The sequence below is a fragment of the Ranitomeya variabilis genome, chromosome 7 (genome assembly GCF_051348905.1).
Source record: "Ranitomeya variabilis isolate aRanVar5 chromosome 7, aRanVar5.hap1, whole genome shotgun sequence".
Classification (NCBI taxonomy): Eukaryota; Metazoa; Chordata; class Amphibia; order Anura; family Dendrobatidae; genus Ranitomeya; species Ranitomeya variabilis.
This window is the reverse complement of record NC_135238.1, coordinates 221,545,956-221,569,331: the sequence shown is the minus strand read 5'-3', so window position 1 is coordinate 221,569,331 and position 23,376 is coordinate 221,545,956. Positions and strand designations below refer to the sequence as shown.

General features: G+C 46.4%; 1 protein-coding gene across 2 annotated transcripts in view; it reads left to right on the top strand.

Moving 5' to 3' along the window:
- ACVR2A (activin A receptor type 2A) overlaps positions 1-23,376 on the top strand; it is a 54,944-nt gene that overhangs the window by 24,292 nt on the left and 7,276 nt on the right. Inside the window, exons 2-5 of one of the 2 annotated variants that reach the window (XM_077273006.1) lie at positions 10,387-10,594; positions 12,060-12,169; positions 20,280-20,434; positions 22,384-22,407. In XM_077273006.1, the coding sequence (XP_077129121.1) occupies positions 10,387-10,594; positions 12,060-12,169; positions 20,280-20,434; positions 22,384-22,407 (497 nt within the window). The remainder of the gene's footprint in view (positions 1-10,386; positions 10,595-12,059; positions 12,170-20,279; positions 20,435-22,383; positions 22,408-23,376) is intronic. The other variant, XM_077273007.1, reaches the window with a different exon arrangement.

Here is a 23,376-nt window from a genome sequence, read left to right as displayed (position 1 = left end):
CATCAGAAATCGATCAATGGTTCCTATACATACTCAGAGGCTGGCGGAGAGGTAAAGGTGGGACGTATGCAGTATATGAAAGTGATCAGGAGGACCCGGGCCTCTCGGCGTGATTAATGCGGAGGTGCACATGCTGTTTTATACACTTCACGGGCCTCTCCCTAGTAGACGACGTCGGTCTAGACTCCACGTCTGCATTCTCCTGCCGCTTTGATCCTTGCTCTCTACAGCTCGGAGGATTGCAGATTCGCGTGCTGTTTTAGAGTAACTTTACGCTTTGCTTTGTCTTCATTTCTTTGCTCCCCACAGCGAGTGTGTTTAGGATTTAATCTTATGTCTGCATTAAGGGCAAAACCGAGGCAAATCCGCTGGGAGGCGATGAAGATGAAAAGGTGCTGCAGAGTTTGGTGCGCCATTCATACAGATCTGTGGCACATTTGTAGTATTACGTGGGACTGCAGGTAAATGCCAGTGCTTAATGATAGGCAGAGTTGGCCACTTGAAGCCCCATATCAATCCAGTGGGTCTGTTGAGTTGTTTTTCTCAGAAGTAATTGTTGCTCTGCCACCCACCATGTTCCCGTCTTGGCAGGTTTGCAGGGTTATGTATTTTCACTGTGTAGAAGAGGTTAACAGTAGTGGAACGGGCTCCATCCGTAGCTCTCTCCGCGCTTCCCATGTGTCCCGGTATGGCCTACAATCGCTCAGCACAGGAAAGAAAGCCTTGCATCAGCTCGGAGGAATCATTTCAGCAGAACACAATAGGAATGAGTAAAGCGAGTGATAAAAATCACTACTAATAGATGGAAATCTGCGCTGATATTCAGGTGTCTCTTCACCTGGTCGGGGGATGCTAATAATTTTGCAATACATAAGTGATGCTGACCCCACCAAATTCCTACAAGCCAGTTAATCTTAATCGTGGGTAATCATCCAGCAGAATTGGGGGGTATTGTTTTATTTCTAGAGCTCTAGTGTTGTAGGAGAGGTAGGAGGATAGCGATCTCTACAGCCACCTATACATCACTGTCCGGAGTAGAATTTGCACCCTCTATCATCTTAGGTACTTGGAAATGATGTCCTACACTACTTTTGATACCCCTGAGCCTCATTTAATAATTTTAAAGGGTGTTTTTTTTTTCTTTAAGTCACTTTTTTATGTCTCGTTAAGCGGTGAATCTTTTTTGGGCGTCAGTTTTTAAATGGCGCACTTCGTGAATGAATTTTTCACACAATTAGAAACACTTTTTATTATTTACTTCAACCTTGTTTGTCATCCTTTTTTTCACAAACAAAGTGGGGTAAATTTTTTGCACACATTTTACAGCATATTTTAGTGTTTGCAAAAAAGGGCCAAACGTTTTGCACAATTGTACTCTACAGTCTCTTTTGGAGTGTGTTTTTTTTGTACAATTGATGAACCTATTGAAATATCTAGAAAACGGATAAATCCAGCATAAAATGGCGAGCATGCAAAAAAACAAAAAAAAAAAAAACATGCCAGCACATAAAATTTAAAATTAGCTGCAAATTCAACTGAGGAGAAACACCAAAAAAATAAAGTACAAATGTAAAAATTAGTCGGCCCTTTAACGTCTGATCCCTGGGTTTTTTTGAGCAGTGTAGCGGGGGACAAGTGGCTTGGTGTAGTCTGATGCCTCTTGTCGCCACTGCATTATTGAAATATGTCCTCCAGGCAGCACAATGGGGCTGGTAAAACCAGATTGGTAGATTGTGTGATACGTGACAAAATATTGGTTTGATGCATTTTTTTTTTCTTCAATTACCTTGTATTTCGCTTTATAAGATGCACCCCAAATTTTGAGAGAAATAGGAAAACCTTTTTTTTTTTTTTTTTTAATAAAATGGTGGTGCTTCTTATAATCCTTGCGTCTTATTGCTTACAGGGGGTGGTGGCTGAGGTGAAGTGGGGACCCAAGAACTCTGCTGGATGAGGCAGGAGTGGGGACCCAAGAACTCTGCTGGATGAGGCAGGAGTGGGGTGATGTTGCAGGTCGCAGGCTGGGATGAAGGTGTCCGGCAGTGCTGCTGATGTCTGGCGCTGCTGCCCGGCGGCGCTGCGGGGGGTGTCCGGTGGTCTTGCTGCAGGTGTCTGGCGCTGCTGCCGCCTACTGCTCTGCTGGTGTCTCCGGTGCTACGGGTGCCCAGACAGTGTTGTCCGATGCTGCTGCAGCAGTCTCCGGTGCTGCCGGGGCTCTGCCGACATTTTGTGAAAGGCCAGAGCCCCAGCAGTCCCATTATTTCTTGTGCGTTGGACTCTGGGGAAAATGGCTGCAGGGAGAGCGGCGCATTCGCAGATGGAGATCTCGGGAGATGAGATTTACCGGAGTCCACCGCACAGGAAACCAAGGGACTGCCGGGGTGGGCCCCGGCAGCACCGGAGACCGCCGCAGCAGCATTGGGCAGCGGAGGCCACGCATCCGCAGCATCGGAGACACCAGCTGAGCATCAGGCAGCACCGGACACCCCCGCAGCGCTGTCGGGCACCGGAGACACCCGCAGAGCACTGGGTAGCAGTGCTGGACACCCGCAGCACCACCGGACACCCCTTCATCCCAGCCTGCAGCAATGGTACCAATAAGATACATTTGCATTATAACACCCCCCCCCCCCCCATTTTCCCCCCCAATTTTTTTTTGGGGGAAAGTGTATCTTATCCAAAAAATACAAACTTGTTCATTATTGGACATTTAATGAAATGTATTTAATACTTCATACAAAAGCCTTTGGTGATGAAGCTTCAAGAAGACGCCTCCTGTATGGAGAAACTAGTCGCAAGCATTGCTCAGGTGTGATTTTGTCCCATTCTTCCACACAAACACTCTTCACCTCCTGAAGGTCCTGTGGGCTCCTTCTATGCACTGAGCTTTACCTCCTTCCACCCCTTTTGTATTGTATTCAGGTCCGGTGATCGGCTCGGTCTTTCTAGCAGCTTTATTTTCTTTTTCTGAAACCAATAGAGTGTTTCCTTGGCTGTGTGTTTGGGATCATTGTCTTGCTGAAATGTCCACCCTCGTTTCATCTTCATCATCCTGGTAGATGGCTGCAGATTTTTATCTAGAATGTCTCCTTACATTTGTCCTTTCATCCTTTGCCACTTAGAAGATTGGTGACCTGTTCCGTACTTATTTCACCCACTGTATAATGTATATATGATTTTTCTTCCTATAAATTCTGCGTATATTATTCCTTGTGTCACTATGAAGGCCTGTAGGATGTTTGGGGGGCTGTGAATGGTCAGCGCACAAGTGGTCTTCCCAGCTGTTGAGCTGTTGCTTTTAAAGGTGAGAGATGAGCAGCTGCCTTGCACCTCTTCTCCCTCCAGGGCTCTTCCAGATGATGATCGGTCCGATGTCTGGTCGCCGTGCACGGACTGACCACACAGCTCCTGACCCGAGCGTGACCGTTGTATAGCGTGATATGAGGCTGTGGCGATCTGCTCAGGGAATGTGTAGTCTGTGCATTGCGGACCGACCATCGCGGACATCTGAAAGAGTCCTTAGGCCGGGGCTTTCAGAATACAGCCCTCCACCCTTATTCCCGGGCCTATTTCACGGTCCATATACGGACCCCAATGCCCGATCTGACCCCGGATCCACCAAACTTACAGCCATGTGTGTCTAAGGTTGTAGGTTTGGGGTAAGGACACTGCGGTTACTCCTGGGAGTTGTGGTCCGTACATGGACCATGAAATACGCCCGTGTGAACCCAGCCAAAGGCAGAGATTAATGTGGGGTATGTGAAGCCGTCCTTTCCGGTCACTTGTCCCACGCTCAGGCCATAAATGTTCTTTATTTCAGTCCCATAGATGTGCCCCGGCTAATGGCGTCCGGTGTAACTTTTGCACCAGTGACTCGTCAGTCAGCTCTCCTCCCAGCGGGCCATCCGTCCTGATTTACCGGTTTCATGAAGGGAGATGCAGGGTGTTGCTGGAAGGAGGCGTGGGCTTTCTCCTCCGAGCAGAACACGTTTGACTCGTATTTAAATATGGGTTTCCTCTGTCATCAGGTCATAAAAAGACGGTCATGACATGGCCAGCCTGACGACGCATGGCGAGAAGCTGTAGTGGGGCCTAAACCGCGGACTAGACCTCATTCATCAAGCGCTAGTCTCCATAGCAACCAGTCACAGCCCTGCTTTCATTTGACAGATGCTGGCTGGTTGCTATGGGCGACGAGGCATTGTGGCTGGGAATGAAATGGATTGATCACTTAAGGTTTTTTTTTTCCCCATATATGCATTTTCCTTTAAAGGGATTTTCCACTTTTAGAAAAGTGAACCTCAAACCCTTTCCTGTCTTGTAAGATAACAATCAGGTAGCACTTTTCACCGCTGCTCCGGTCTCGGTGCTTTGGCTACAGCCGATGACGTGGTATTGAAAACTCGCATCACCGCTGCTGCCAATCGCTGAGCTCAGCAGTGTTTTCTAAGGAATGTCCTTCCCCCACCCTAAATCTTGTGCAGATGGGATCTGATTATCAAATAAACTTTATTTTCAAACTGGTTTAGCAAATGACCATGTCAGATTTCTCAGAAATGGGGCAAAACGAAAAACCCTATTTGCAGTCTAATTCCAACTTCTTTGACCTCCATTGGGTGAATGGGCGCCAATGACGAGCCGGGAGCGTCCGTGGTGCAGACGCCAAATACACCTACTGAATTTTTCGGATTATAAGACTCACCCCAAAAATCGCCTGACCATGAAGAGGTTAGGCTTCTTTCACACTTGCGTCGGTACGGGTCCGTCGCTAAGCGTCGGCGTGACGTACCGACGGACATTGTGAAAATTTGGCACAACGTGGGCAGCAGATGCAGTTTTTCAACGCATCCTCTGCCCATTGTAAAGTCTCGGGGAGGAGGGGGCGGAGTTCTGGCCGTGCATGCGCGGTAGGAAATGGCGGATGCGACGTACGAAAAAACGTTCCCTTGAACGTTTTTTCGTGCCAACGGTCCGCCTAAACACGACGCATCCAATGCATGACGGACGCGACGTATGGCCATACGTCGCGATCCGTCGGCAATACAAGTCTATGGGCAAAAAACGCATCCTGCGGGCACATTTGCAGGATCCGTTTTTTTCCTAAAACGACGCATTGCGACGGATTCCAAACGACGCAAGTGTGAAAGTAGCCTTAAAATAAAAATCATCATCCTCTGCTGCTGGTTTTATGATTGCAGATTATCCATGAGTGCAAACTGAATGATGGACAAAAGGAGTTGTACTGTGGAATGGTGGTCTTACAATTGTACTGTGGAATGGTGGTCTTACAATTGTACTGTGGAATGGTGGTCTTACAGTTGTACTGTGGAATGGTGGTCTTTCAGTTGTACTGTGGAATGGTGGTCTTTCAGTTGTACTGTGGAATGGTGGTCTTTCAGTTGTACTGTGGAATGGTGGTCTTGCAGTTGTACTGTGGAATGGTGGTCTTGCAGTTGTACTGTGGAATGGTGGTCTTCAGTTGTACTGTGGAATGGTGGTCTTCAGTTGTACTGTGGAATGGTGGTCTTCAGTTGTACTGTGGAATGGTGGTCTTCAGTTGTACTGTGGAATGGTGGTCTTTTAGTTGTACTGTGGAATGGTGGTCTTTCAGTTGTACGGTGGAATGGTGGTCTTTCAGTTGTACTGTGGAATGGTGGTCTTGCAGTTGTACTGTGGAATGGTGGCCTCTGTGGTCCGCCTCGTGGCCTGGCCGTGGCCCTGCCGCCGTGTACGTGCCTCCAGAGGTGCTCGTGGTGACGTCGGCGAGGTGCAGTGTTTGTGCAGGGCGGCCGCTGCTGATTACCTATCATTCCTGGTACATTTCCCGGGAGGGAGGCTCCTTCGCTCTGATGATGCTCCTCCATAAGTTGCGTTTCCATCTTAGGTGCGGGCCTGTAATGATTGTGCAGGAGATTTAATGTGCACCTTTAGATATGCAGTTCAGGTGTGTGCAGCGTGAGTAATGAAGGTTAGGAATTTATCGTTCCTGCTTCGTCCAGTGGTTGAGTTGTCTTAGTTCAGGACTCTGATGTTTTCGGGTTTCTTATACGCTGCCATCTGTATTTTTCATATTTGCTTTACCTACACACAAAACATTGCGCTATGACGTAGGAATGGATTTAATGGGCTTTCCAGGACCTAAGGACAAATCTGTTCTCATCCCAATATCAGTAGATTAAAGGGGCCGAGGCGCCCCGGATCTGGCACAGCGGTGTGCATCCTGTGCCTCTGCAGTTCTGCCCAGTACTCTCCGGTGAGCCACAGCCTCTTCACCCATCAGGTTGGTGCTGATAAAGTCCTATAAAACTTATACAAATTGTCTCTTCAGAGAGGAAGAGGACTAGAACTCTAGTGCCACCTATTGGAAGTAGCAATCCTAGCAGTCAGTGTCGACCCTTATAACCTCATGTTCTCACCTGGCTGTGGATGAGACATGAAATACCCCTTATACGTAGCACACTTGTATCAATCAGTACCTAATGTGAATGTGCCATGCAGTCTTAAACTTTTTTTTTTTTTTTTTAATTTTTTTTATTCTCCTGCTTTGGGCCATGCCGTACGTTGCCGCCCCGTGGTCATTGTGTAGGAGACTGACATTTACCGTTTTACAGTGTAGACATGTGTGGGGTGATACACAGGGTCCACAGCATCAGAATCTGAGAACGGGGGAAGTCTATTCCCCATTTTTTCGGGTTGCTCACCTGAGTTCCCTTAAGGGGGTTATCATCATTTTAATAGAAGTTACATTTGCAGAGTTCTTGGAAATCAAGCAACTTTGCAATTTAATCATTTAATAAAAATCCTCTCCTTTCTGAAGAACAGATATTGTTTTTTTTCTTCTGTTTACTGATCGTTGCCTGGGTTACCGGCCACCACTGTGATACATGATGAAATCGCCGCAGAGATCTCCTTGGCAAAGAGCGGTGCGTCTGTAAGCTCTTAATCATACAGCTAACCAGATCACTCGATCCATCCTCTGTGCGCCTGCGCTTCTCCGAAGTCGCCTCTGCTTGCAGCATCAGAGAGCTCACCGTTCGGGCCATTGGCAGAATGATGCTGCTGCACCAATCACTCAGGGGCACCCGAAGCCCCCAGCAAACAGGAAGCCAAGAGAACACTGGACATTTGATTAAAGTTGGCAGTTTGCCGTTTTCAGCAGGACTGGGAATACGATCTTGTGTGGGAAAGACTTCTGACAGATGGAGGATCGGGCATGCTGATTTTTAGCATGCCCGATCCTTTATTCAAGCGGATAAGCAATCGCTAGAGGAGTTTGACATCAGCTTATACCTTCTTATCAGTAAAGGCCCCGTCTCACATAGCGAGATCGCTAGCGAGATCGCTGCTGAGTCACTAGTTTTGTGACGCAACAGCGACCTCAGTAGCGATCTCGCTATGTGTGACACGTACCAGCGATCAGGCCCCTGCTGCGAGATCGCTGGTCGTGTCGGAATGGCCTGGACCTTTTTTTGGTCGTTGAGGTCCCGCTGACAGCGCTGAATCGGTGTGTGTGACACCGATCCAGCGATGTCTTCACTGGTAACCAAGGTAAACATCGGGTTACTAAGCGCAGGGCCGCGCTTAGTAACCCGATGTTTACCCTGGTTACCAAAAAAAACAAACAGTACATACTCGCCTTTCGGTGTCCCTTGCCGTCTGCTTCCTGCTCTGACTGAGCCGCCGTACAGTGAGAGCGCAGCGGTGACGTCACTGCTGTGATCTGCTCTCACTGTACGGCGGCTCAGTCAGAGCAGGAAGCAGACGGCAAGGGACACCGAAAGGCGAGTATGTACTGTTTGTTTTTTTTGGTAACCAGGGTAAACATCGGGTTACTAAGCGCGGCCCTGCGCTTAGTAACCCGATGTTTACCCTGGTTACCCGGGTGCTGCAGGGGGACTTCAGCATCGTTGAAGACAGTTTCAACGATGTCGAAGTCGTTCCCCTGATCGTTGGTCGCTGGAGAGAGCGGTCTGTGTGACAGCTCCCCAGCGACCACACAGCGACTTACCAACGATCACGGCCAGGTCATATCGCTGGTCGTGATCGTTGGTAAATCGCTATGTGAGACGGGGCCTTAGGGCCCCTTCACACTGGTCGATTCTGCTACGATTACGACGCATTTGCGTCATATTCGACATCGCAGTACGAGCTCGTAGCCAGCGGTCACACTCTACGATGTTAACGCTTTTTCTGACGTAGTTGCGATGTGAACGTCACGCGTCGCAATCGTACGCTACCCTTCACACCGCCATAGTCCTACGACTCCGAGCGTGACGTATTACCAGCATGGGCGTGCTAAAACGTCACGCCCAATCAGGAGACAGGTATGCGGAAGCCCAACCCACGTAGTCGCATTACGAGCTCGTATGACCGCCGTCACATACTACGATTTCGACCGCCACAGCGAGACATTTACGACGAAAGAAAGTTCTGCTCTTTCTTTCACATCGTACGATGCTGGGCTGCGTCGCAAATCGTAACGCCATGTCACACTTTGCAACCTCGGAACGAGGACGGATAAACGTCACAAATCGAACGCTCGTTCAGACTTTGATTGCACAGTGTGAAGGGGCCCTTAAGAGTGGAATAAGTGTGTGTATGGGGCGTTTGGAGGACTAGAAATCGGCAAGATGGGCATTCATTCAATGGATGTTGTTGAAAAGTGCCGCCTGCACCACCGGAGGCCTGGCGCTCTTGGCATGTCCTTTGTCTCCTTTGCAGTTGTAACAACCTCTTGGCTTTGGCCTCTGTGCTCTGACCCCGGGTGAACTCGGCCGCTGCTGTGCAGCTATATCTATAGTAACTGATTGTGAAGTGATTGATGAAGCTCCGCGCCTGTTGTCTTCTCACTTTGTGCCGCTGCCAGTAAAGCGCCCGTCCTCCTATATTTATAACCGAAGCTGCTGGTGAGAATTCCCCCGGCGTGCCGGGTATGAAGACGCTTGATTAAAGTGTAATATACCGGCCGCTGCCGAACATCGCACCGCTGTGCTTTTATTACTGAGCTCGGCCAGGCGTCCCTTGATGTTCCTCATAATCTGCTGATATTTCAGACTAGCGCTCTCAATATGGAGGGGGCTAACAGACTGAGGAGGGGACGCAACCACCTTTTATCTGCCTGGACCTGTCTTAAGGTACCGTCACACTAGGCGATATCGCCAGCGATCCGTGACGTTGCAGCGATCTGGATAGCGATATCGCTGTATTTGACACGCAGCAGCGATCTGGATCCCGCTGTGAAATTGCTGGTCGCTGCTAGAAGGTCTGCACTTTATTTGGTCGCTAGGTCGCCGTGTATCGCCGTGTTTGACAGCAAAAGCAAGGATACCAGCGATATTTTACACTGGTAACCAGGGTAAACATCGGGTTACTAAGCGCAGGGCCGCGCTTAGTAACCCGATGTTTACCCTGGTTACCAGCGTAAAAGTTAAAAAAACAAACAGCACATACTCACCAGCGCGTCCCCCAGCCTCTGCTTCCTGACACTGACTGAGCGCCGGCCCTAAACTGAAAGTGAAAGCACAGCGGTGACGTCACCGCTGTGCTGTTAGGGCCGGAGCTCAGTCAGTGTCAGGAAGCAGAGGCTGGGGGACGCGCTGGTGAGTATGTGCTGTTTGTTTTTTTAACTTTTACGCTGGTAACCAGGGTAAACATCGGGTTACTAAGCGCGGCCCTGCGCTTAGCAACCCGATGCTTACCCTGGTTACCCGGGGACCTCGGCATCGTTGGTCGCTGGAGAGCGGTATGTGTGACAGCTCTCCAGCGACCAAACAGCGACGCTGCAGCGATCGGCATCGCTGTCGCTATCGCTGCAGCGTCGCTTAATGTGACGGTACCTTTACTGAAGTTAGTTTATTCCACCATAAACCAGAGATTGCAAGAATCGAATGCTTGATTTGTCTACACTGACCTGACGGCGGGTTTGTGCCGACGAGACCCATTCTCTGCACGTGTAGTGATGGCTTCTAGAGGTCGGACCCCCGGCCATCACTTACTAAGAGGGGAATACTCTTTTAACATGATGATTGTGATAGTCGCACCATCACCATCCTTCATGTCCTCTATCTAATAGGGCCGTAGATGCTTCATACCTGGTAGCTGAGGTCTTGTCTGGCCAGTGTGGTGGTCCTATAGGTCAGAACTACATGAATAGGGTCAGCCGTGATGGATGATTCTGGTGATCATCACCATCAATGTTGGAGAAAGAAACAATTCATCAACCCCCTCATCATCGTCTTACCGGAATTGGTCGCATAAGATAATCCCCCTTGTTAAACCGGCTCCGTATTTGCATTAAGTGGCCGATCAATAGTGGAAGTGGGTCCTGTACGTGTCTGTGTGCGCATCGCATGTTAACCGTTTGCTCACCATTGTCATTATTTGCAGGAGCCATACTGGGGAGATCAGAGACCCAGGAATGCATCTTCTATAATGCCAGCTGGGAGAAGGATAAGACGAACCACAGCGGCATCGAGCGATGCCTGGGCGACCTCGACAAGAGACGCCATTGCTTCGCCACCTGGAAGAATAGCTCTGGCTCCATAGAAATTCTGAAGCAAGGCTGCTGGTTGGACGATATCAATTGCTATGACAGGTAAAGAAACGCCGCAGACTTTCTATGTGCCTATGTATTATAGCTTGAAGGAAGAGCTAATTTCCATGGCCCGGAAGCATTGCCAGCGTGTAGTTTTCACATGGAGAAATCGTATTCCCTAGACAACCATATGCAAATTGCCTCTTCTGAGAAAAAGAGGACTTAACTCTATAGCGCCACCTGTTGGAAGTAGCGATCCTACAAGTCACAATCAACCCTCTAACGAGTCGTGCAATATGACTTAGGATAAAAGCCAAATCAGTATCTCAATTAGCAGACACGGTGTTTCGGGCTGTTGGCCCTCGTCAGTGCGACGCATGAGAACTGATTTGGCTAGGTGAGAGGCTCTGGACTGGGGTCTAAGGCTATAGAGTTAAGTCCTCTTTTTCTCAGAAGAGGCAATTTGCATATTTAAATTCCCAGAGGAGCATTGCACAGCGAATAAGCCTCCTTACCTTGACAAGACAGCTGGTATGTCACTCTCCATAAGGAGAAACGTTACCCCCTAGACAACCATAGAAAGCGATGGCATAATATGGCGTGCGATCCTTTGCAGGTTTTCCCCGTACTGTGGTCCTCCAAGCCGCCCACTGTGCAGGGGGCTCCCACCGTAAAGTGATGGTATATGCCGAGCCACCACTTTATAAGATTTGCAAAGGTGGAGATGAGCGAATAAGTTCGGGTTTGTCTAAAATTGTACAAAAGAGTTGAATTCTCCTGAATATGAATCGTATAGTGATTCACTTTGTGCAAAATGGAGTCCCGTCCGCTTTCTGCTCAGGGGTGGGGAAAAAAAATCTTTCTGGCCACTGCAGGCTCCACAGGGCCCCTTACGGTCTCTCCTTTTCCACCACGTGTATCGTCCTCGCCGTCATCTTCTGGTGTGGAGTGAACATCTGAGGTCACGACAGGCATCACCCAGTCAGCTGCCTGTTCGGTGCCAGAAGCCCCCGCATGGAAAGCTGAGAATCTAAACAGACCCCAGAGAATATTAAGGAATAATTGCTTCACAAATCAAATTACCTGTGCAAACTCTGACATGTCGGACCCCACTAATAAAGTCCAGCTGTTGTGCAGAGAAGACCACTCGGTACGGTAAACTGACGCAGTCGGCGATGTGCAGGAAAAGCTGAAAAGACGACCACCCTTCATCGGCTGCGTTAGTAAAGCATAAGGCTCAGATATAAAGAAACATTAGTGCAAGGCCTGAGGGGGCAGAACGTGACTCGGGGAAATTAAAATCCCTCCATCATGGCGCCGCCCCGCAGGCCCGGCGCTGTGCATGACTCTACAGATGGGGATTGCCTGGAGTGTGACATTGACAGAGGACATGTAAAGTATTTCCGCTGCCCGTAACGGAGGAGTAACGTCAGCACCTGTTGGGAAAGCTGCAGAGTGATCGCCTTGTTTTTTATTTAGGAATGTGATGGTTAATATATATATATATTTTTATTTTTCTCGCCAGCGTTGACTGCATAGAAAGAAAGGAGAACCCGGATGTATTTTTCTGTTGTTGTGAAGGCAACATCTGCAATGAGCGATTCTTCCACAGCCCAGAGATGGAGGTCACACACCGTAAGTAAAGTAGAAGCTGGGAGCGAAAGAAACGCTAATCAGAGAATACAGTTGTGGCCAAAAGTTTTGACACCCCTGCAATTCTGTCAGATAATACTCAGTTTCTTCCTGAAAATGATTGCAATCACAAATTCTTTGTTATTGTTATCTTCATTTAATTTGTCTTAAATGAAAAAAACACTAAAGAGAATGAAGCAAAAAGCAAAACATTGATCATTTCACACAAAACTCCAAAACGGGCCAGACACAAGTATTGACACCCTCAGCCTAATACTTGGTTGCACAACCTTTAGCTAAAATAACTGCGACCAACCGCTTCCGGTAACCATCAATGAGTTTCTTACAATGCTCTGCTGGAATTTTAGACCATTCTTCTTTGGCAAACTGCTCCAGGTCCCTGATATTTGAAGGGTGCCTTCTCCAAACTGCCATTTTTAGATCTCTCCACAGGTGTTCTATGGGGATTCAGGTCTGGACTCATTGCTGGCCACCTTGGAAGTCTCCAGTGCTTTCTCTCAAACCATTTTCTAGTGCTTTTTGAAGTGTGTTTTGGGTCATTGTCCTGCCTCTGATTGACCTCTGAGGGAGACTCAGCTTTCTCACACTGGGCCCTACATTATGCTGCAAAATTTGTTGGTAGTCTTCAGACTTCATAATGCCATGCACACGGTCAAGCAGTCCAGTGCCAGAGGCAGCAAAGCAACCCCAAAACATCAGGGAACCTCCGCCATGTTTGACTGTAGGGACCGTGTTCTTTTCTTTGAATGCCTCTTTTTTTTCTCCTGTAAACTCTATGTTGATGCCTTTGCCCAAAAAGCTCTACTTTTGTCTCATCTGACCAGAGAACATTCTTCCAAAATGTTTTAGGCTTTTTCAGGTAGGTTTTGGCAAACTCCAGCCTGGCTTTTTTATGTCTCGGGGTAAGAAGTAGGGTCTTCCTGGGTCTCCTACCATACAGTCCCTTTTCATTCAGACGCCGACGGATAGTACAGGTTGACACTGTTGTACTCTCGGACTGCAGGGCAGCTTGAACTTGTGTGGATGTTAGTCGAGGTTCTTTATCCAACATCCGCACAATCTTGCGTTGAAATCTCTTGTCAATTTTTCTTTTCCGTCCACATCTAGGGAGGTTAGCCACAGTGCCATGGGCTTTACACTTCTTGATGACACTGTGCACGGTAGACACAGGAACATTCAGGTCTTTGGAGATGGACTTGTAGCCTTGAGATTGCTCATGCTTCCTCACAATTTGGTTTCTCAAGTCCTCAGACAGTTCTTTGGTCTTCTTTCTTTTCTCCATGCTCAATGTGGTACACACAAGGACACAGGACAGAGGTTGAGTCAACTTTAATCCATGTCAACTGGCTGCAAGTGTGATTAAGTTATTGCCAACACCTGTTAGGTGCCACAGGTAAGTTACAGGTGCTGCTAATTACACTAATTAGAGAAGCATCACATATTTCGAACAGTGCCAATACTTTTGTCCACCCCCTTTTTTTATGTTTGGTGTGGAATTATATCCAGTTTGGCTTTAGGACAATTCTTTTTGTGTTTTTTCATTTAAGGCAAATTAAATGAAGATAATAATAACAAAGAATTTGTGTTTGCAATCATTTTCAGGAAGAAACTGAGTATTATCTGACAGAATTGCAGGGGTGTCAATACTTTTGGCCATGACTGTAACTATTATGTCAAAATTATGCTAATGTGATAAGGTTGTGTGATACGCAACTATGTATTCATGAAACCGCTGCGGAAGATCCACGGGTCTTCCAGCTAGGAAAGAGGGGGGAAAAAAGGTGGTTTATCTGCACTGCTGGATTTCAGGAAGACCGTGGAATAAAGATTCTTTATTATTATACTTCCATCTGGATCTTCATTGCCTACCAGTAGCGCGGATAAACCAAAGTTGGCTCCTTTTTTTTCCCTCACACACTGTAAGTAGTCAGTCTGAGTAATGTACGTGCTCAGGATGTATTCACACCATGGAATCCAAGACCTTCAGATTTCTGCTGTGGACGGGAAAATGGGAAAAATATTCCAAGTGCGGTGAAATTGCAAAAAAAAAAAAGTGCAATCCCACACTTGTTTTTTTTCGTTTAGGTTGTCACTACAACAAAAAAAAAACAGAATTCTGCCATTTTGACTCTTTTCTCACTATGATGTATAGCTATCAGGTTAACCCCTTCCCGACATTTGACGTACTATCCCGTCGAGGTGGGGTGGGCCCGTATGACCGCCGACGGGATAGTACGTCATCACCGATCAGCGGCGCTCACGGGGGGAGCGCGGCCGATCGCGGCCGGGTGTCAGCTGCATATCGCAGCTGACATCCGGCACTATGTGCCAGGAGCGGTCACGGACCGCCCCCGGCACATTAACCCCCGGCACACCGCGATCAAACATGATCGCAGTGTACCGGCGGTATAGGGAAGCATCGCGCAGGGAGGGGGCTCCCTGCGGGCTTCCCTGAGACCCCCGGAGCAACGCGATGTGATCGCGTTGCTGCGAGGGTCTCCTACCTCCTTCCTGGCTGCAGGTCCCGGATCCAAGATGGCCGCGGCATCCGGGTCCTGCAGGGAAGGAGGTGGCTTACCGAGTGTCTGCTCAGAGCAGACACTTGGTAAGCCTGCAGCCCTGCACAGCAGATCGTCGATCTGGCAGAGTGCTGTGCACACTGCCAGATCAATGATCTGTGATGTCCCCCCCTGGGACAAAGTAAAAAAGTTAAAAAAAATTTTTTCCACATGTGTAAAAAAAAAAAAAAAAAAAATCCTAAATAAATAATAAAAAAAAAATATATATTATTCCCATAAATACATTTCTTTATCTAAATAAAAAAAACAAAACAATAAAAGTACACATATTTAGTATCGCCGCGTCCGTAACGACCCAACCTATAAAACTGCCCCACTAGTTAACCCCTTCAGTAAACACCGTAAGAAAAAAAAAAAAAAAACGAGGCAAAAAACAACGCTTTATTACCATACCGCCGAACAAAAAGTGGAATAACACGCGATCAAAAAGACTGATATAAATATCCATGGTACCGCTGAAAACGTCATCTTGTCCCGCAAAAAACAAGCCGCCATACAACATTATCAGCAAAAAAATAAAAAAGTTATAGTCCTGAGAATAAAGCGATACGAAAATAATTATTTTTTCTATATTTTAGTTTTTATCGTATAAAAGCGCCAAAACATAAAAAAATGATATAAATGAGATATCGCTGTAATCGTACTGACCCGAAGAATAAAACTGCTTTATCAATTTTACCAAACGCGGAACGGTATAAACGCCTCCCCCAAAAGAAATTCATGAATAGCTGGTTTTTGGTCATTCTGCCTCACAAAAATCGGAATAAAAAGCGATCAAAAACGGTCACGTGTCCGAAAATGTTACCAATAAAAACGTCAACTCGTCCCGCAAAAAACAAGACCTCACATGACTCTGTGGAGCAAAATGTGGAAAAATTATAGGTCTCAAAATGTGGAGACGCAAAAACTTTTTTGCTATAAAAAGCGTCGCTGGTTTCACACTTGCGTTTTTGTCTGCAGCGTTTTTTGCACAAAAAACCGCATGCGTTTCTTCCCTATATTTAACATTGAAAACGCATGCGGTTTTTTTGTACGCGTTTGGTCGCGTTTTCAAACGCATGCGTTTTTTTTCTGCATGCGTTCATTTTCAGAAATACAACCTGCAGTATTTTCTTGCGTTTTTAAGCACATGCGTTTGTTTGCGTTAAAAACGCATGCATTTAAACACACTGAAAAGCCACCCACCACCATCAAGGTGATAAAGGGATCCAAACCCTAACCCTAACTCTACCCCTAACCTCACCCCTAACCGTTTAATGAACATTTTCTGACAGTCATAGTGCCACGTATTTCAGTGCCACGTATTTCAGTGCCACGTATTTCAGTGCCACGTGTTTCAGTGCCACGTATTTCAGTGCCACGTATCACATATTTCAGTGCCACGTATCACGTATTTCAGTGCCACGTATCACGTATTTCAGTGCCACATATTTTAGTACCACGTATTTCAGTGCCACGTATTTCAGTGCCACGTATTTCAGTGCCACGTATTTCAGTGCCACGTATTTCAGTGCCACGTATTTCAGTGCCACGTATTTCAGTGCCACGTATTTCAGTGCCACGTATTTCAGTGCCACGTATTTCAGTGCCACGTATTTCAGTGCCACGTATTTCAGTGCCACGTATCACGTATTTCAGTGCCATGTGTTTCAGTGCCACGTATTTAAGTGCCACGTATCACGTATTTCAGTGCCACGTATTTCAGTGCCACGTATCACGTATTTCAGTGCCACGTATTTCAGTGCCACGTATCACGTATTTCAGTGCCACGTATTTCAGTGCCATGTATTTCAGTGCCACGTATTTCAGTGCCACGTATTTCAGTGCCACGTATTTCAGTGCCACGTATTTCAGTGCCACGTATTTCAGTGCCACGTATTTCAGTGCCACGTATTTCAGTGCCACGTATTTCAGTGCCACGTATCACATATTTCAGTGCCACGTATTTCAGTGCCACGTATTTCAGTGCCACGTATTTCAGTGCCACGTATTTCAGTGCCACGTATCACGTATTTCAGTGCCACGTGTTTCAGTGCCACGTATTTAAGTGCCACGTATCACGTATTTCAGTGCCACGTATTTCAGTGCCACGTATTTCAGTGCCACGTATTTCAGTGCCACGTATTTCAGTGCCACGTATTTCAGTCACGTTTAGGGTTAGGGTTAGGGGTAGGGTTAGGGTTAGGGTTAGGGCTAGGGTTGGAGGTAAAGTTAGGGTTGGGGCTAAAGTTAGGGTTGGGGCTAAAGTTAGGGTTAGGGTTTGGATTACATTTACGTTTGGATTAGGGTTGGGATTAGAATTATGGGTGTGTCAGGGCTAGGGGTGTGGTTAGGGTTACCGTTGGGATTAGGGTTAGGGGTGTGTTTGGGTTAGGGTTTCAGGTAGAATTGGGGAGTTTCCACTGTCCAGGCACATCAGGGGCTCTACAAGCGCGACATGGCGTCCAATCTCAATTCCAGCCAATTCTGCGTTGAAAAAGTAAAACAGTGCTCCTTCCCTTCCGAGCTCTCCCGTGCGCCCAAAAAGGGGTTTACCCCAACATATGTGTTATCAGCGTACTCGGGACAAATTGAACAACAACTTCTGGGGTCCAAGTTCTCTTGTTATCCTTAGGAAAATAAAAATTTGGGGGGCTAAAAATCATTTTTGTGGGAAAAAAAAGATGTTTTATTTTCACGGCTCTGCGTTATAAACTGTAGTGAAACACTTGGGGGTTCAAAGTTCTCACAACACATCTAGATAAGTTCCTTGGGAGGTCTAGTTTCCAATATGGGGTCACTTGTGGGGGGTTTGTACTGTTTGGGTACATCAGGGGCTCTGCAAATGCAACGTGACGCCTGCAGACCAATCCATTTAAGGCTGCATTCCAAATGGCGCTCCTTCCCTTCCGAGCTCTGTCATGCGCCCAAACAGTGGTTCCCCCCAACATATGGGGTATCAGCGTACTCAGGACAAATTGGACAACAACTTTTGGGGTCTAATTTATCCTGTTACCCTTGTGAAAATACAAAACTGGGGGCTAAAAAATCATTTTTGTGAAAAAAAAAAAAGAATTTTTATTTTCACGGCTTTGCGCTATAAACTTTAGTGAAACACTTGGGGGTTCAAAGTTCTCAAAACACATCTAGATAAGTTCTTTGGGAGGTCTAGTTTCCAATATGGGGTCACTTGTGGGGGGTTTGTACTGTTTGGGTACATCAGGGGCTCTGCAAATGCAACGTGACGGCTGCTGACCAATCCATTTAAGTCTGCATTCCAAATGGCGCTCCTTCCCTTCCGAGCTCTGTCATGCGCCCAAACAGTGGTTCCCCCCCACATATGGGGTATCAGCGTACTCAGGACAAATTGGAAAACAAATTTTGGGGTCCAATTTATTCTGTTACCCTTGTAAAAATACAAAGCTGGGTGCTAAAAAATCATTTTTGAGAAAAAAAATAAAAATTATTTTCACGGCTCTGCGTTATAATCTGTAGTGAAACACTTGGGGGTTCAAAGCTCTCAAAACACATCTAGATAAGTTCCTTAGGGGGTCTACTTTCCAAAATGGTGTCACTTGTAGGGAGTTTCAATGTTTAGGCACATCAGGGGCTCTCCAAACGCAACATGGCGTCCCATCTCAATTCCAGTCAATTTTGCATTGAAAAGTCAAATGGCGCTCCTTCCCTTCCAAGCTCTGCCATGCGCCCAAACAATGGTTTACACCCACATATGGGGTATCAGCGTACTCAGGACAAATTGCACAACATTTTTTGGGGTCCAATTTCTTCTCTTACCCTTGGGAAAATAAAAAATTGGGGGCAAAAAGATCATTTTTGTGAAAAAATATGATTTTTTATTTTTACGGCTCTGCATTATAAACTTCTGTGAAGCACTTGGTGGGTCAAAGTGCTCACCACACATCAAGATAAGTTCCTTAGGGGGTCTACTTTCCAAAATGGTGTCACTTGTAGGGGGTTTCAGTGTTTAGGCACATCAGGGGCTCTCCAAACGCAACATGGCGTCCCATCTCAATTCCAGTCAATTTTGCATTGAAAAGTCAAATGGCGCTCCTTTCCTTCCGAGCTCTGCCATACGCCCAAACAGTGGTTTACCCTCACATATGGGGTATCAGCGTACTCAGGACAAATTGTACAACAACTTTGGGGGTCCATTTTCTCCTGTTACCCTTGGTAAAATAAAACAAATTGGAGCTGAAATAAATTGTGTGTGAAAAAAAGTTAAATGCTCATTTTTATTTAAACATTCAAAAAATTCCTGTGAAACACCTGAAGGGTTAATAAACTTCTTGAATGTGGTTTTGAGCACCTTGAGGGGTGCAGTTTTTAGAATGGTGTCACACTTGAGTATTTTCTATCATATAGACCCCTCAAAATGACTTCAAATGAGATGTGGTCCCTAAAAAAAAATGGTGTTGTAAAAATGAGAAATTGCTGGTCAACTTTTAACCCTTATAACTCCGTCACAAAAAAAAATTTTGGTTCCAAAATTGTACTGATGTAAAGTAGACATGTGGGAAATGTTACTTATTAAGTATTTTGCGTGACATATGTCTGTGATTTAAGGGCATAAAAATTCAAAGTTGGAAAATTGCGAAATTTTCAAAATTTTCGCCAAATATTCGTTTTTTTCACAAATAAATGCAAGTTATATCGAATAAATTTTACCACTAACATGAAGTACAATATGTCACGAGAAAACAATGTCAGAATCGCCAAGATCCGTCAAAGCGTTCCAGAGTTATAGCCTCATAAAGGGACAGTGGTCAGAATTGTAAAAATTGGCCCGGTCATTAACGTGCAAACCACCCTTGGGGGTGAAGGGGTTAATCCTTTTTTTTTTTTTTAATCTGGCAATTATGAACGCAGCGATACCAAATGTGTCTTTTTTTATCTTATTTTGAATGGGGCCTAAGGGGGGTGAGTTGAACTTTATTTTATTTTTTGTTATATTTTTTAAAACTTTTTTTTTACTTTTGGCATGCCTCAAAAGCCTCCATGGGAGACTAGAAGCTGTCACAACCCGATCGGCTCTGCTACATAACTCGATGATCAGATCACCTCTATGGCAGTGACAACCATAGTGGTCTCCAGGAGACCTCTGGTTGTCATGCCAACGAACCGGTGACCCGCGATCACGTGTCGGGGGTCACTAGTGGGCGGGTTTCCTTCCAAAAAGCCAGAGGCGCGAGTTTTAAAGGGAGGGATACAGACATCGGCGTAAATGTACGTCCAATAATGGAAAGGGGTTAAATGAAGATTGCCAAGTAATAGCAAGTTGATTTCGCCGTCATATAATCCAGTGCCCGGAATAAAAATATTACTTTCTGCTTTAGAGTTTGTTTTGAGGTCAGACTTCTGCAATGTGTCGTATTTCTACTTTCTGCGTCCGCCCCGGCTATTTGCTTTGCTATATCCACTGATACCTTGAATCATGTTGTGGCCGGGAGGAGAGACTTTCCCAACCTCTGCAATGAGCAGCACCATTATCTGATTCCTTTATGATTTTCCTGCAGCCACCTTGCATCCCGTTCCGCCAAAGCCGCCCCTGTTCAATACTTTGCTGTACACCCTGGTGCCGATCATGGGATTTGCTGTGATTATTCTCATCTCGTTCTGGATGTACCGTCATCACAAGCTGGCCTACCCTCCGGTGCTGGTCCCCACACAGGTACGTCCCTGCTCATGTTCCCGGCAGTGTAGGGCTTTACGGTTTATTATCCATGTTGTGCAGTGATTTGGGAAGGACTGTTCTTTGATATTTCTGATTGATCTGATTGCTGGAGCCCCACCGGGAGCTGAATATTGGGGTCCCCCTTTTCTAGCAGTCGGGACACCCAGTAGATGTAATAATGTTTTACTGAAATATCACATAATGGGTTAATAACTGAATGGTCGGGGGGTTTCCTGGCAGCATGTGGACTTCTTGTGGTGTAGGAGATCACGCCAGCATGTATTAGAGCTGCAGGAGCTGTAAATGGCGTTACTGAGCATGGAAGTTATAATAGGGGTGCATTGCAGATAGCTGGTCCCTCCCCGCCTCCTGTGCACGTCTCGGCCGGTGACTCTCGTGGTAGTGAATGTATCTGCTCAGCGAGACAGTGTATCAATAGCGCCAGCGTCATCGGTCAATAAGCGACTCCAGAACTGCTGAGTAGGCTGAACCGAAAACCCCAAACCCCTGTAATCTGACAAAGGGGACGTGCACGGCAAAACCGTAGAGCGTTAGCTGGATAGGAGCAGAGTTACTCCCTGACTGCAGATCTCAGCGGGAACGGCACAAAGTGAAATTGTATCGGAAAAGAATAGGAAACGTCCACATTCTCCATGATTATCCAGTATGTGAGAGTGCTGCGGATTACTGCTCCTGAGTGTACAGTCATTAAATGGGGCATCCTGCATGGGATCAGTAGCACGTCCACTAAGGAGTGCTGTGTTCGGGGGTACGGTTATAGGTGTGTAGTGGTCAGCCTCTTGTCATTTAGGCATGTGACTGATAAAGTAGCACATTACTAGTTTACTATGGAGTTGCATCTTTTTTTATGATCCAGAGCTGCACTCATTATTCTCTTGTGCCGCTACAGCAACTCCACCAGCAGAATAGTGAGTGCAGCTCTGGAGTATAATACAGGATGTAACTCGGGATCAGTAATGTAATGTATGCACACAGTGACTGCACCAGCAGAATAGTGAGTGCAGCTCTGGAGTATAATACAGGATGTAACTCAGGATCAGTAATGTAATGTATGTACACAGTGACGGCACCAGCAGAATAGTGAGTGCAGCTCTGGGGTATAATACAGGATGTAACTCAGGATCAGTAATGTATGTACACAGTGACTGCACCAGGAGAATAGTGAGTGCAGCTCTGGGGTATAATACAGGATGTAACTCAGGATCAGTAATGTATGTACACAGTGACTGCACCAGGAGAATAGTGAGTGCAGCTCTGGGGTATAATACAGGATGTAACTCAGGATCAGTAATGTATGTACACAGTGACTGCACCAGCAGAATAGTGAGTGCAGCTCTGGAGTATGATACAGGAGGTAACTCAGGATCAGTAATGTATGTACACAGTGACTGCACCAGCAGAATAGTGAGTGCAGCTCTGGAGTATGATACAGGAGGTAACTGAGTAAGACTAATAGCTGGTGTAATCTTTTGTACCTTGACAGTGTCTCCAGTTTATGCTGTGATGATTTTTACCCCTTGTAGTTTGGTGGATTGCAGTGTCCAGTTGTATTGGCTGCACTGAAGTGTAGTGGATGTGGGTGTGTATAGCGTGGACACAGTGGGGGGTGGAGTGTGACGTCGCCCCGTTTTACCGCTGCTCCTTGTGCACATTCTGGCATCTTCATATTGCGCAGCCTGAAGTTCCTGTGACATCAGTGCCCTCTTGTGTTCAAAAATGGAAACTGCGCCTCGGCTCTCTCCCGTGTGAACTCCTGTGTTAGTGTTTGCCCTGGCTGATGGGACTCATTTAGCCAGAACTTTTTTTTTTTTTCCCTGTGTTCTTTGGAAGAATGTAGCAACACGTGAAATTTTAGGAATGTGAAATTACGTGTTACAGAGGTGCAGATAGTAATTTCGTTTTGCATATGTGTTTTTCTTCACAAGCACGCCTTTCACATTATGATAGAGGTAAGAGACCGGTTACCACAGACCGGTAACATCCAGTGCTAATGCATGATACAATTTTTTATTTATTTTTTATTTATTTTTTCTTTTTTTGGATGTGCTGTAACATGGAGACGCATCAGCCTGCGAGCTTGCTTTCTCCATCAGTCTGGATACATGGAGACATTGACACAGAACTGCCTAACTCTGAATAACAAACTGCTTTGCTCACCGTTACAGGGAATGCGTTATGGACATGACACATGATCACCGTGCGTAGGGCCGGCGCTAATGCTCCACCCGTCAGGAGATATATATTTATTTTTTAATCTACTTAGATGTAAAATTCTGTGCGGATTTAAATGTAAACATTTTTTGATTTCCATTAGAGCGTTGGTTTTCATCTAAGCCTTCTTTAGAGACATAGAACATCACATTGTGATTACTTGCTGCCACCACTAGAGGGAGCTTATTGCATTGTTTACGTCCCCATCTCTTTGCTATCAGAATCTCACCGCATTCAGCCTCAGTCCACAATCCGGGTCAAATGTTAAAATGATTATTCCAGCTGCTCACCTTTCTACTACAGATGGATCTGCTCATTGCTGAATGTATCTGTAGATGTGACGTCACCGGCACCCGTCACCTTCCGATGCCCAAGTCAGCAGTCACAGTAATCCTTTTAGGCTATGTGCGCACGGCGTAATGTTACCGCGGATGATGGTCACAGCTGCGGGGTCACGCTGACATCTGACTGAATTATTCAGCAGCGCTCTGACCGACAGTCTTACGAGTGGTAGCGTTACCACCGATAAGAACTACTGCGCCGGTGTTTCCCACACTGTCACACAGACGACAGCGTGGGAAACTCCATAGGAAGCCGTGAAATGCAAAACAAAAACTCAGCAAATCCGCAAACCTTTTTATACCTGCGTTTTTGCTGCGGATTTGACGGACTCAACTGAAGAGACGCAAAAAGAATTGACATGCTGC